At 41.1% G+C, this 15,989-nt stretch overlaps 1 protein-coding gene across 1 annotated transcript in view; it reads left to right on the top strand.

Moving 5' to 3' along the window:
- Nucleotides 1-8,789: 8,789 nt before the first annotated feature.
- The window catches only part of LOC139464161 (insulin-like growth factor-binding protein 7), a 31,550-nt gene continuing 24,350 nt past the window's right edge, over nucleotides 8,790-15,989 (top strand). The window contains exon 1 of the mRNA XM_071245692.1: nucleotides 8,790-9,840. Within this exon, the coding sequence (XP_071101793.1) occupies nucleotides 9,465-9,840 (376 nt within the window). The 5' untranslated portion in view covers nucleotides 8,790-9,464. The remainder of the gene's footprint in view (nucleotides 9,841-15,989) is intronic.

Raw genomic sequence — 15,989 nt, 5'->3', positions numbered from 1 at the left:
CACCCAGTCCAACCCCACCACCGCCCAGCGCACCTCCAACCTCACATTTACATACCACCCAGTGCACCCCAACCTAACGTTCACACACCACCCAGCGCATCCCCAGTACCCCCCCCCCCCCCCCCCACACACACACACACACACACACACACACCACCACCACCTTCCAGCGCATCCCTAGTACACCCCCACCACCACCACCACCACCACCCAGTGCACCTCAACCTCACGTTCACACACCACCCAGCGCATCCCCAGTACACCCCCCCCCCACACACACACACACACCACCACCACCACCACCACCCAGCGCACCCCCAATCTCACGTTCACACACCACCCAGCGCATCCCCAGTACACCCCACCACCACCACCCAGTGCACCCCCAACCTCACGTTCACACACCGCCCAGCGCATCCCCAGTACACTCCCCCCACCCACCACCACCCAGCGCACCCCCAACCTCACATTTACATACCACCCAGTCCACCCCAGTCTCACGTCCACCCCCTACCCAGCGCACCCCCAGTAAGAATTTAATTTAATTAAATCACAAATCGTAAGAATGTGGTATGTTTGGTGTTATGTGAAGTCGACGACTGTTCGTCATTCAAGAACTGGACAGTGTGTAATAACCAAGGACAGGAAGATAGTGAACTGATCGTCACACCCATTCCCTGAGATGACCCCGACACCCCTTCCGGCATAGTCTGCACGCATCCCCGCTCTCCCTCCCTCGCATTCCCCTACCCCCCTGGCGACAGAAAACAGAAGCGCGACCTACCGCAGTTATAGACTATTTTCTTCTGAGATAGATTTCAGTGAGACGCCTGACAGAAAGATTTGAAAAAACGTAGCACATGTACCAGAAACCACACTTGTGGCTGGATGGGACACGTGTAATCATAAATCTGTGTAAAGCCAGTGAATTACTGTGATGTGTCTGATATATTAGAATAGTTGGATAAGAATTGATAATTTGTAATAATTCGTGTTCGCGAGAAGTGGTTTGCCTATGTTCTTTGTGTAACACTAGGCCGAGATGTTTCCCGCGGCGCATTTTCCGATATGTTCGTTTAATCTCAGAAGCCCGTGGTAGAAAGGGGAGAACGCGGAAGGGGAGATAACAGAGTATTTACTTCACGCATGCCATCAATAAACATTGGTTATTGCATGTTTTTTTCTGTTTTTGTTTTTCAGCGATTGTCTGGCGCACCACACACTGCAGCCTGGTTTGTCAGTCTGCCTCCCAGACCCTATACTTGACAATATATCAAAAAAGGAGTCCATCTCAAGTCTATAATGATTTGGCAAGTCTAATTTACCTCAACTCCTGAAATTAAGTATTGTTATGGGCTCCAAGTGAATTTTGTTTTTATTATGTGCATTTATAATTGTAAATGAGATAACTTTATATCTGGGACTATATTTCTAATGCGTTCAACCCCAAGTTTGATGCCATGGCGAGACTAGCGGGAGGGGGTCACCTAGACACCTGTGTGTTATCCAAATACATGTATATATAGTAATGTGCCCCAAACCCCCAATACAATGAATAACGTTTAGAGTTCAACATGTGCTTGGTTTTCTAGGCTTGATTTCCTATACTCGCGCGCGTGTGTGTGTACATGTGTTAGTGTGTGTTAGTGTTAGTGTGTGTTAGTGTATGTTAGAGTTAGTGTGTGTTAGTATTCGTGTTAGTGTGTATTAGTGTTAGTGTGTGTAAGTGTATGTTGGTGTGTTTTAGTGTTAGTGTGTGTAAGTGTATGTTAGTGTTAGTGTGTGTAAGTGTGTGTTAGTGTGTGTAATTGTATGTTAGTGTTAGTGTGTTTTAGTGTTAGTGTGTGTAAGTGTATGTTAGTGTGTGTAATTGTATGTTAGTGTTAGTGTGTTTTAGTGTTAGTGTGTGTAAGTGTATGTTAGTGTGTGTTAGTGTGTGTAATTGTATGTTAGTGTTAGTGTGTTTTAGTGTTAGTGTGTGTAAGTGTATGTTAGTGTGTGTTAGTGTGTGTAATTGTATGTTAGTGTTAGTGTGTTTTAGTGTTAGTGTGTGTAAGTGTATGTTAGTGTGTGTTAGTGTGTGTAATTGTATGTTAGTGTTAGTGTGTTTTAGTGTTAGTGTGTGTAAGTGTGTGTAAGTGTGTGTTAGTGTGTGTAATTGTATGTTAGTGTTAGTGTGTTTTAGTGTTAGTGTGTGTAAGTGTGTGTTAGTGTGTGTAATTGTATGTTAGTGTTAGTGTGTTTTAGTGTTAGTGTGTGTAAGTGTATGTTAGTGTGTTTTAGTGTTAGTGTGTTTGACAACACGTAATATTTCACCGACACAAGTCACATTTGCTTCTGCGTCCACTCTCTGTACCGCCCTTTGATGTAATTAACCATGACTTAGTGTGTCCATGGTAGAATTAATGGCTGAATTAGTGGTTCCTGTGATCTTCTAATGATATAGATTACTTAAGGCTAAGCTTGACGAGTCAGTGCAGCGGTGCACGCGGTGCGGGAGGGAGTGGGGGTGATTGGCCGGTACCGGGACCAGTGGGCGGAGCGGGGTCGAGGAGGAATGCCTCTAAAGGGGAAGATATCGTAAAAAAAAATTAAGGATTGTCTGAAATAACTTAAGAAACATTTTCTTACACAAATCTATTTTTAAAACACAGCGAATAAACGTTATCAAGGTAGGATCGAAATAATTTCTGACTTGTACAGAGAAGGCAACACATGCACGAACGGTCAACAAGTGCAGTCGCCACACTTCCACCATCACCACTAACGACACAGCCCACTCAGTTGATTAAACACTACGTCCAGGTTTATACAGCTCGCTATACAAGTTGGCGTCACAATTTGTCGTAGGTTATCGACAGGAACAAACTGTCAGGGTCAAGTATGTGGAAGCGGTCGTAAAAGTAACTTGACGTCGAGCCCGAGCAACGAAGGGCGTTCACAAACCGATCGCAGCACTCATAATTGGTATAGTAGAAGAACAACGGGACCCTGGTCTCTGTGCCTAAACTGGGATATTCTTCTTTTCAGAATTTTTTTCTTAACATCAATTGTAAGCGAGTCAAAATTCAACTTCACGTCGACAACATTCCGGTCGTTAAGCGTACAGTCAAGAAGTAGTTTCTGTACATTGCAAGTAGGCAGTTTCCTTTTGAATGCCTACCAAAGTGGCTATGTTATATATAATTGTATGCTTTTCGAAAGAAACTGATATTAACGATCATAGTATTTAACAGCGGGATGCAGGATTTTACTCACGTCAAAATGATATGATCATCTGAAAATAAAATGTATGGGTGTAGCCCGTCAAGCCTAAGTCTATCTGTAATACTGCCGGCCACGGCGGTTGCCCATACCATCACTCGCTGTAATACTGCCGGCCACGGCGGTTGCCCACACCTTCACAAGCTGTAATACTGCCGGCCACGGCGGTTGTCCATACCATCACTAGCTGTAATACTGCCGGCCACGGCGGTTGCCCATACCATCACTAGTTGTAATACTGCCGGCCACGGTAGTTGCCCATACCACCACTAGCTGTAATACTGCTGGGCACGGTGGTTGCCCGTACCATCACTAGCTGTAATACAGCCGGGCACGGTGGTTGCCCACACCATCACTAGCTGTGATACAGCCGGCCACGGTAGTTGCCCACATCATCAACAACTAGCTGTGATACAGCCGGCCACGGCGGTTGCCCATACCATCACTAGCTGTAATACAGCCGGCCACGGTTGTTGCCCACATCATCAACAACTAGCTGTAATACAGCAGGCCACGGCGGTTGCCCATACCAACACTAGCTGTAATACAGCCGGCCACGGCGATTGCCCATACCATCACTAGCTGTAATACTGCCGACCACTGCGGTTGCCCATATCATCACTAGCTGTATTATTCCCGGCCACGGCGGTTGCCCATACCACCACTAGCTGTAATACTGCCGGCCACGGCGATTGCCCATACCATCAACAACAAGCTGTAATACTGCCGATCATAAATAGGAACGGAACATTTAGATCGGCGCATGGAACACATGGCAGGAATAGTTTGAACATACAATCTGGCTCCTGCTTTACGTTTGTTGTATCACGCAATATGACGCCTGAGAAAGTAATTCGGCCTGGACCAGACATATACGGGCTTGAGGAACACCCTCCGCCGTCGTGGTAGTACATGCAATCAACCAATCCACCCAGCTGACCACCCCAACCATTTATTGGCTTAAGACAAGCAAAGGTGAGTGGGGAACTACTCTAACCCGGCATCACCGCAGGAAGATGGGTACAGCTACCTGGAACATGTTTGTTTGTTGTTAAACACCGCATTCCACCAATATTCCAACTATATGACGTCGGTCTGTAAACAATCGAGTCTGGACCAGACAATCCAGTGATTGACATCATGAGCATCGATCCACGCAATTGGGATACGATGACATGCATCAACCAATGCAGCGAGCCCGACCACCCAATCTCGTTAGTTGCCTCTTACGGCATGCATGGGTTGCTGAAGAATTATTATCTAGCCGGACCTTCACGGTTCTCCCTTCCAGAGGTATCTTGACAATGATAAACTTTCTAAACCTCTTGCAATTTTGATATCAAACATGTGAATGTTTAAGCCCAATACATCCTGTCCGCCGGCTAAACTATCATATATGAAGAGACTGTCATGCTGTTCATGTTTGTGATAGTTCATCGCTACACGTCAATGTCTACACACTACAGAACCCTTACATGTGCACATCCATGCACCTTAGATCAGGCAAGTGAACATACGTTCCAAATTCTTCAGCTTCCTGCCCCGTTAGTTCTTTCTCGGCATCTGGCGTTGGGAACCAATCTTGCACACGTCACTGAAACTATCAAAGTATTGTCCGTCATTATATTTCATAATGAAAACACCCCTTACGTTCTGGTATATCACACCGGGAGACGAAACACCAATTACTCTTAATGTGTATGCACTCAGATTCCCACCGCATTTTCAAGGTTACTCTCATTCACGGCAAAAGTAAAACCATCAAGGTTTTCCGCCCATCTTGGGGACTAATGAACGATGGTGTCTTGAACATATGAACCAGAACCAGGGAGGCCACACGAGGCTGCACCAGCAACAACAGGGCTGCCCAATTACACACCCTTCCGGGTCCTCTAACACTCTCCAGTTTCTCCCAGGGGGTAAAGATTCCTCTTGGGAACACTTGTAGGGTTAACCCGAGATTAACCCCTGTCATCCTAACACACAACAAACTCTCGTGTGATCTTCCGACTGTCACCCACACACTTGCGGTAATTGATGACACGACATGGTGAGCACAAGGCTCGCTTTAATGAGGCAGGACTCCTATCTTGGGACCTTCCTGCTGCTTGAGTGCCCTCATATCTTTTACTCCATAAACTCACTTATTTCAAGTTTGTAGTAACATTTCAAAAATGTGTGTGTGACGCTGACTGCAACTGTTTGTGAAAAGAAACATGGGTGTTAAGAAAGTTCACGAACATCAGAAGAACATCCAGCGTTGATTTATATTACGAGCGTTGCTTACAAAAACATGCCTTTTAAAGTTACTTGAAGGAATGTTCGTAGGGGAAACCGATTGTGTACATATTGTACTTGTCATTAGATGGAAGACGAATACCATGTTTTCCTCATGTGATCTCAAAATAAAACAATCACAAAGTATCTTGCAATATATATATATATATATATATATATATATATATATATATATATATATATATATATATATATATATATATATATATGTGTGTGTGTGTGTGTGTGTGTGTGTGTGTGTGTGCCGTAAAATGCGACTATGCTTGCTGTAAGAGGCAACTAACGGGATTGGGTGATAAGGCTAGCTGACTTGGTTGATGCATGTCATCGTATCCCAATTGCGTGGATCGATGCTCATGATGTCAATCACTGGATTGTCTGGTCCAGACTCAATTATTTACAGACCGCCGTCATATGGCTGGAATATTGCCATTGTAGATGTGATAATATTTACGATATATTTATTCCTATTGCACCCATTGATACTGTATGTATATATGTACTCTAGGGTTATATGACCTTTTCAGTACTGCAAATAAAGATTGAAGTGTTATGTCAGTATGGTATGTCAGTGGGCTACCAGTAGTGAACGAGCATCAGTCAGGATTAGTAAAAGCATACATATATATATATATACATTATATATACACGCACACGCACGTGGCCACATAAGAGCAATTATCTTGCCCGCGACGTTAAACCCCATTTTATCTGACCTCGTCTGTATAAATATAACATTTTATATATTCTCACAAATATACGTAATACTAACTGTCAAAACTAGAATAATGTGTCGAAAAAGCCGCATTACAAAACACGAAATTCACTCGCGTAAGGCTAACTGCGAAAGCCGACCCCTACCAACACTTATGTACATACATTTTATATACAATTCATGTGCTACACCTGTTCTAGACAAACTATGCTGAACCGCAATTGTCGTAGCCAGAGAGACAATTTATTAAGTCTCAACGTTTAAGTACAATATATTAATACACAAATATTAAAGTAAAGCATATCGTGACATAAAAGAATAATTACACACACACACACACACACACACACACACACACACACACACACACACACACACACCATTCCAAAATGGAATTACGAGAGGTTGTTTTCATAAACAATACACACAGAGAATTTCGTATACACAATACGACATTATTGGTACAAGATTGAGTATGTTGTCAGTACTGTCCACCGTTATAATATGCCATTAAACTTGACCACAGCTTGATGGTAATAAAGTCTATGACCGTTCGTCGCCAAGGCGTGCAGCGCTGGGATATAACATGTGTGCGTGTCGCTCAAGAGTGGCTAAATTAGCAAGTTTAACCATGAAGTGCTCACACCATCCACTATGAGAACTACAGCATATTTCGTCGATGATAAATCGACTGGTATCCGGAAAGTGTTTATATAAGATATTTAGAACCCTCCACAACTGACAGCAATACCCATAACCTGACCCGTGATACTAGCAATGCTCCATTATAATAAATATTGTTACAGTTTACATATTAAATATTCAAGCCTTGGTTGTCTTGTTTCATATCGACTCGAAATCCTCACAAACACAATTAGATTTTGTTAAAAAAAATATTTCGACGTAAGTATTTGTTTTAACATTTTAAATGGCCGTTTTGATTATCATCAGAAACATGCACATATATACAAATAAGTTTTACCTTTTCCCGGAAAGTGAATAGTGATCCCTTTTATTTGCACATTAATGATTTTATTGATGATAATAATAATAATAATAATAATAATAATAATAATAATAATAATAATAAAATAATAATGCTTGAATTTATATAGCGCACAAACGGCACAAAACTATGTGTTTACTGCGCTTAAAATTGATAGTGTTTGTTAGAAAGGTGTAGAGTTATAGAGTAAGTCGACAGAACAAAAAGACAAAACATAATAACGTAATATAAATGTCCACTGCCATACGATGAACGCACATACAGAAAACTGATAGTTGAATGTGTCTGATGAAAACACACGCTTCATATTTTTGTGGTATTTACAGTAATAGAAAAGATCCCCCTTCAGCAGGTTTTCCCTCCCGTAGACTGACAGAGCCTTGTATACCGGCACAAGAATGTTGGAGTGTTTTTAGGAATGCGGGCATGCCGTCAGCTATTGACTTTTGCCCACTGGGTCTCTCTCAAGTATTTGTAGGGCTTCTTTAATGCCAATCATTTTTGATTTCTTCCATTTTGTTAGTGAAGTAAATCCTCGTCCCAATCAATAGAGGTGTATATGTCAACCCCCTCCAGGTCCCCAGCGCGCTAATGCTACCTGCGCCGAGCAGGGCACGTGCTGAAATAATACCCTTCTACCTGGGCATTACAGAGCATGGGAACAGGAGACTGAATGTTCAGTTCAGTTCTAAACTCGTCCTGGTTCATAATACAACTGATTTATATGTGCAGTTAATTAGTTCTGACAGAACAGATACGCACTGGGACCGAATGACTAGGCTGAAGTCTTTAAGCAGGGAAAAGGTAGATGCTCACACTTATCTGCACTCTATCAAAGGTTCGTGTGGTGTGATCAGTGGCTATAGTTGTGTATGCAACTGTTAATTTATTCAATGTACAGGGTGTATCCATGCACGATATAACAAGATCGAAACATTCAACTTTGTAACTTAGACAGGTACGTAAATTTGTCAGCCGATGGATGGTAGAAGCCAATATATATGCATTGGTCGCTGAGCTGTCGGCTGCCGACTGACGGAAAGCAACACATGCGGTACTGATGCATCATTGTACTTACCTGTTGATGTCGTTTATTACAGACACAACAGCACGGAATTCAGAGGAAATGGTTGAAATGATAAAGAAAAGGGTTGTGGATGTTAACAGCCAAGCTGTGACGTTGTGTGTTTAGACAGGGGCGACTGCGTGATATAATACCCCTGCAGATTCAGTTCACGCCATTGGGCTCTCATAAACCAGCAATTACCTCTTGTGATGCGATCTCTAAACTTCTTTGCGAAGGAGCAGACTTGTGTTGCTAGACTTCCCGCCAGTCAAATAGGTCTTGTACTAGGCACTGACAGTGCTAATATTTCTCCCCTTCTCGCTGTCCCATTTGGCTGGTCGATGCTTGCCGAGGGTGCGCGCTCCCACAGTAGATCGTGACACAGGTAATAGTAGAAATCAGGCGAGCGCTCACCCCGACTCCCTCCCAACAAGCAGACGAGAATACAAGGGAAAACAGACCCGGATAAAGTGCGCGCGGTGATTGACGTTGATGTGTTGATTGACAGGTCTGAAAAGAGAGAGTGTGAGGGATAGACAATAATTGGGCAAAAACGCAGCTAAAGAAATAATCGAGCAGGCAAATGCGAGTGGAGAATCGCTGAAGGTAAAGGACTGACAAGCAGCGTGTTATTCTAACTGACGGAGGTTTACTAACCAAGCACGTGTCACTTTCGGCAGACGATGCGAAGGCACGCGAGCGAGCGAACGTGGCAGACGATAGTTATGATGACGGAGAGACATTGTTTTCACGTGTGTTCAGACACTCAAATTTCCATCATGCTGTGAAAAGAAGAAACAACTACGCACATTTCGAACATTTTACGATTTTTCCATATTTTTTCAATATGGATATTTCCAATAGGAATAAAACCACTTAATTTTGAAGGTTCCAATTTCTGAGTGAAGAGGCCCATTCCCGCTCTGTGACATTTCTTATTTATCTTTTCCAACACTACACATCCATTGAAGGAGAGTGTCTACCTGAGATGTCGCTGCAGGAGTTATGTTTACGACACACGCACCCTGTCAGTGAGAAGGAATGATGTCTGACAGAATTCAATGAGGCATAAAAACTTTGAATTCATGCAAGTGAATGGATTCTAAAGGATATCCATGGAAACAGCTGTTGGAGTTAGGTTCCAATTTTGCCAAAGAATGACACACCTGCCCATGTTACGAAGCACTGTGTGGATTGTATACACGACTGTCACTGTGATAAGCCTGCTTGTTAGTGTCTGTGATGGTATGCAGTGCCCAACCTGTGACAAAATCCACTGTTCTCCCCGCAAAGCTTCCAGACTCAAATGTAAAGGTGGCATCACAACCGGTATCTGCAACTGTTGCCCCGCATGCGCCAAACTGGAGGGGCAAAAGTGTGGTGGAGATTTTAACTACCTAGGGAAGTGCGATAAGGGATTGTACTGTAAACCCCAAAAGAAGAACATCACAGTATTCATCAGAAAAGATCCAGTGGGGACTTGTCAAAGAGGTAAATGCTACTGGCGCAAGAGTGTTTTTGTTTATCGTCGTTTTTCAATACATTTCAAGACATCCAGAATGATCGCTTTAAGAAGTAAAATTGTTATCACCCTTCAATGATTGGTAGTTCCTAAACGAAAAAGTCTGTTTTTAAAACCGTTTATATTCATACCATATTTTCAGAACATAATGTCGCCTGAACAATAACAACTGCATGGTTTTCTAGGATGTGTTGTGTGTTCTATGTCGGACTGCACGTCCTGCATGACGTTGCATGCCAGGGTGGGGGTCGCCCTGTTTCTTCTATTCATTCTTCAGGAAGCGTATGTTATGTTGTAGACACTTTTATACCGACATCACTCCTTCAAAAGCAGATTTATTTGGATTTTATTTGTTTTTAATTACCATTCATGCTGTGTTAAATCTTACGCATTGTAAAAATGTCATTTAAGTGTCCCTTGAAGCGGGATGGAATTCTTTGTTTTCGCGGGTAAACCAGAGCAATCATTCTAATCTGTGAGATTATTTAACCCCACTTCCACCGAGGGACAGCCCCGCCAATGATGAGTTTGCCCTCGCTGGACCAACAGCGGTAAGATGACCACTCAACATCCTATACACTTTCGCAATGAGCTTGTTATCATTTTAAAGATCAAAATGAAATAAGTGGGACATACAGACGGTTTTAACTTCTTCTTATCATTATTATATAAAATAATTATGCGTAAATTTAAAAAAATAAAGTAAATTACAAATCGAACATATTGCATTATTTAAATTATTTTTTTTTATGGTGATGCTAGACAAAGGTCTCACGTTGTCAAATTATCAATTCTATGAAGCGTCCCAGATCACTTTTATAATACGGCGTTTAATGTTAATGTCTAGATACAGGAAACCGTGTAGACTGACATAAAGTCCCCTAAATACAGTTATGTAAACCGAGGGACAAACGTAGTATACCGAGAGTTTTTATGTAATTCAGAATTGGAAGACCTGTTGTTAAGCTTGATTATGTCTATTTAACCAAATCGTTCCTGCACTGCAACAGTTTTTAAAAAATAATCGGTGGGTGGGTAAATTTTATTAAAACAATTTTTTTATATAAAAATTAACTGTTTCAATGAAGAATGGGGGGGGGGGGGGGGGGGGGGGGGGGGTGGGGGGTGAGGAACGAATGCATGTGCCTGCACACGATATCTGCATGTTTGAAATGTAAATTTGTGCCGGAAAAAGCTAATCTATTGCTTTTCAAAGATAAAATGTTTAAATGTACCCATCATCAGTTGAATAGTGTGCCATTTCTTTTACTTTTTAAAAGTTTTGTAGCAAACTTCCTTTTTACGAATATAACCAAGTGGAAGTTGTCTTCGAGTGCTTACTAAGCGTCAGTACAGTTTAGTCTTTTTGTCTATAGAATATCGCTAACTTAAGATATTTTCAATTGAAAATCGAACATGATAAAATCAACTGAGAGCTATAGTTTCTTTTGTCTCTCAGTTTATCAGATAAAATCAAAAAAAGATTTACATGAAGGAGTTCACTAGTATTAAGAAATTTCCCCCAAGTCTCTTAATTTAAGAGAGCTCTAAAGGAGATGAGCATATGGACTGCTGGAGTTAAGAATGGCATGCATGGAGTTGATTGTTTTATGAAATATATGGTTTGGTGTCTGTAAGAAAGACTGGTAACTGTAAATGATGCTATACAACGTAATAGGCATTGTAACAGCCATGCTACTGTCCGAGGACGAGCGCCACCGATGCATCTATAGTCGCACATTGTACTAGCGTGTGCCAGTTACTGAGGTAATGTTGTTCTCAAGACGAAGATTTGAACACGGAACACCGGGTGATTGTTAACAAAACAATTACAACTATTTATATTTGATTCCGGTTCCAAAGCCAAACCGTTTCCTGCAACCGTTTTTTATGTAAACGAAACTCAAATGATAGGGGAAATAAGTCAATCTAAAACATATGGCCCTGCGCGTCCTTCCGAAAATAAACGTAATTTTGATATCTTCAGATGTGTTTGGTATCCGCTCCTCGCCTCTCTAACACTGAACAAACCCGACTGATTAACAGTTTGGAGAAGCCATTATGAACAAGCGGTTGCAAGTATTTATAACCAATTTGCAACAAGAATATTCACATCTTAACATGGTCCGTCATTTCGTTTCATATTTTTATTCAATTCAGTCGTTTATTCTCATATGAAAACTGTTGTTCGTGTTTATAAGGCATGCGGTGACGGAAACGTGATTATACTGATTCACGTTGTCAAGCAAGACTATTATCATAGTACGATAATTATTACAAATCATGTTTAGATCGTTGAGTTTCATTACTATTTATGGATACTAATGACAAAGTATTAAGTATAATTACCGTCTTGTCACATTTGTTGTTGCGAACCCTGTAAGATCCGGATTAGAATAGGTCTGCAGCAACCCATGCGTGCCGTAAAAGGCTACTATGCTAACGGGATCGGGTGGTCAGGATCGCCGACTTGGTTGATGTATTTCATCGTATCCCAAGTGCGTAGATCGATGTCAATCACTGGTTTGTCTTGTCCAGACTCTATTATTTACAGACCGCCGTCATATTGCTGTGTGCGGCGTTAAACAACAACAAACAAAATTTGTTGCGATATTTCGGCGTAAATTCCAATACCCTTAAAAAGCAGGTGATGGAGCCAATAAGGAGAGGAGCACTGTGTCATAATACATCACTTGAAGCATAAGCTGCTGCACAGTGGATACAGGGATTAAAATAGTATCAGTATCAACTCCGTGGCCTCTCCTGGAAGTATAACATAACTAATTAATTAGGCACATGATTAATTAACATTTTCAAATTGAAATTCTTCAAGTGACCAACCTTGTAATGTATACAATCTTTCCAGTTATAAGAATTTAATTCTGCAAAATACGACCAAGGTTTGTACCAGTTGAGGCGGAATATTGCCATCCTTCTTAATCCTCATCTAAATAATTACATCACACCACGAAAGGCGCCGTTATTAAATCATCCTTCGAAAATAAATTAACTAAACTGAATTACTTCAGAAATTATGTTTGACAAATATTATGAATAGTATACGAAACCTTACTAGAAAACTAAGTAATTCAATTCCTCGGTACCCCTGACACGCTTCCAACAATTTCCTATTTGATATACTGCAGAAATGATTAAATTACATGTTGACGGTTGATGAGCCGTAACGTGCGTTATACGTTCGCCACTATGCCTCGTTTACTGTTATTCGTGCCAGGTGTGGATATTTATACAGCGAGTAAAGAAGTTTGACATAAGTAAATAAATCAGAATATCTATATATGTAAATATTACTGTAGCAAACTTGCTTAATCGTTACCAAATGGCTTATTCTGACCTTTTGCTATGAAGCCCTACCTTTATACCTTATGGTGTTCTATGCTTTCACAACAGAATTGTGTTAATATTCCGAGACGTTGCATGAGTTATGAGATTATTTATCAGGGCTTATTCTCAGACTGAGGACGAATTTCAGATTGTTTTAAATTACACTTTAATGGATGTGGGAGGGTGGTCTCTCATACAGACCCTGAAACAAATATACAATACAGCCAATGCAAGTCTAGATTACACCAGTAAATGAAGAAAGTCTCTTATATCTTTTTTATCATATCTTATAACTGTAATTTAACCCCCAAAAAATTTGTAAAATATGTTCATTGCAGAGACTAGATGTTAGTGTTTTCGGAGATCAACATAGGGTGTAGGGCACTAGTATAGATATGAGTAAATGAACGCTTCTAACATGTGCTGTGTCCGCTACACTAATCCAATTCCTGCTAGTTTCATATATGTCTGTGACAAAACGCCTGTACAGGTTACAGAACAAGCTGGCAAATGTGCTTTACAGTGCATATATAAAACACGTTTGTTGTCAGTGACACATCAAACAAACTTTGCGTACATAAAATGCGTGTTCTACGTGGCACTGCAGATGTAGTACCTGGGGCGGTTTGTCAGATCAGCTGGGCATCATGGCGAGATGAGATATCAAGGAAGTAATGTACGAAACTGACAATACTAATATATCAACTTTACCGTAACTGGCATATATTTGATGTTAACTTTAGCAGTTCTTTGATGGCACACATCCCCGAGAGAGAGACTCACCCCCAGGAGGCAGGTACACACAGGGCCGATCAACCCGCCCTGTCAGGACATCTCGCGGAGCGGCATGTGCACTCACAATATGCTACTGTCTTTCTTCATTGACAAATATTTTCAGTGCATGAACTTATTACATGCCTGTTTCGGACGCCGACCTACGTGTGATCGATAGTTCTTAACGACAGCGTGTGGTATCATCATATACATGTAACAGCTCTGTTTGTGTACACCGTATGCACTAATTAAGTATTTTATACAACCTTAAATACTGACTAGATCCCTGTACAGAAGTCTTAGTATTGCCAAAACAATAAAACACACACACACACACACACACACACACACACACACACACACACACACACAAACACACAAACACACACACTAAAACGAAAGTTGAGTTATGTCGTAGTAAGTGAATGCGAAACAAGGGTACTTTTCTTGCATCTATATGTCACAGCAGTAAGTGGCTGGAACACGTGAAGGACAGAAAGATAGACTAAGGAGCCACATCAGCAGTAATCTGATTTCACAGTTTTCGGTGCATTACGTAATATTGCATGGCATAGACACGTGTAGGGAAATAGAAAACCGCGACCTGCATTATTCCCGAAGTCGGGTTTCAACCCATAACGAAAGGAAAGCTGAGACAAAGCAGAATCAAGACAAGAGCTCTCGTAAAATTTGTTTTTTAAATGTCTAAATGGATGACCCCACGCTTTGAACCCCCTGTTGTTTGCGTTCTTCGTTTACATGGGCCACTATAGCCCTCGGCAGAAAGGTGCATGTAATGGTGACACAACATACATACATATATTCATGTACTGCAACTAGGACTGACAACATGTCTTCATGGTATACACGGATGTGGAACTATATGGACGGTTTCACGATGCGATGTAAACCGCTTTATGTGACATACTAAAAAAAGTGGATTTATAGGGAGCGAAAGCAGACTCTACCGTAGTCTGTATGTTACGGCCAGGTATCTCTTCGCCCTTTTGTGTAGAAAATTATCAGAACCAATTTCACTTACTAGTTCATAGCATTTACTATGACATGTTGCACCTTAGTTGGGTGTTACTTCATTCGTATATTCAAGACATTATAGTAATAATATTTTTCTAACACAATCAAGTATCAGAATCTGCAATTGTTTTCAAATGTACTTATCTTTTACAATGAGAAATTGGTTTAAGTAAAATCGATTTATTTATCATGTTAATAAATCAATATCGCGAAAACTGACTGTTTCGAGCGAAGCAAGCTACTGTTTATGTGTTGCTTTGTAGTGTGTTGGCATTAAAGTAGTGTTATATAGTGATAGCGTGCTGTATTTAGAATCCTAGAGCAAAGCACATCAAGGTAGAACATTTGCTGAGATCCTTATGTCGAACGATGAAGACATAAAATGAATGTAGTCACAGTCTATATGTTATATACACTCCCTAATACAGACAGGTCTTGCCCTCCTTAAAAGATTAGCGATAGTAACCACGTTTTGTAGAAGTAGAATATGTTGGTCGGGGAACATGTGCACTGTTATGTGGTGCCGTGTATCAAGTCATAGGACATAACTTCATTCATCTCGTATAATGTTAATTAAGTTTTTAGACGGAAAAACATGCCACATAATATCATGAATGAACCAAATAAATTTACTATTCAATTTTCATACTTTGCCATCAGTTGAGGGCAGAATTCTAACCTGTACATGAACTGAGTCTCGTGGCGCTAGTGTTTGTTGGTCCACGTTGGTGCAGTGGCCTGCTGAGTCGACAGGGCCACGATAACACACTCAACAATATCCCAGCTTGTTACATCAGAGCGAATGGCAAATAATTTCATTGTAAATTGTTCAATTTATTTTTAAAGGTCCGAGTATGAAACTGAACCTTCTGTAATAATAACACTACCCAACGCAGCTTCCATGCGCGATACTTAATATTCAGATGAAGAGGAACGTCACAACGCATGGACACTGATGGCAATT

The sequence above is a fragment of the Haliotis cracherodii genome, unplaced genomic scaffold (assembly GCF_022045235.1).
Source record: "Haliotis cracherodii isolate W230 unplaced genomic scaffold, xgHalCrac1.p SCAF_1, whole genome shotgun sequence".
NCBI lineage: Eukaryota > Metazoa > Mollusca > Gastropoda > Lepetellida > Haliotidae > Haliotis > Haliotis cracherodii.
Note: the sequence above shows the minus strand (reverse complement) of the source record. Positions and strands in the feature narration are given on the sequence as shown.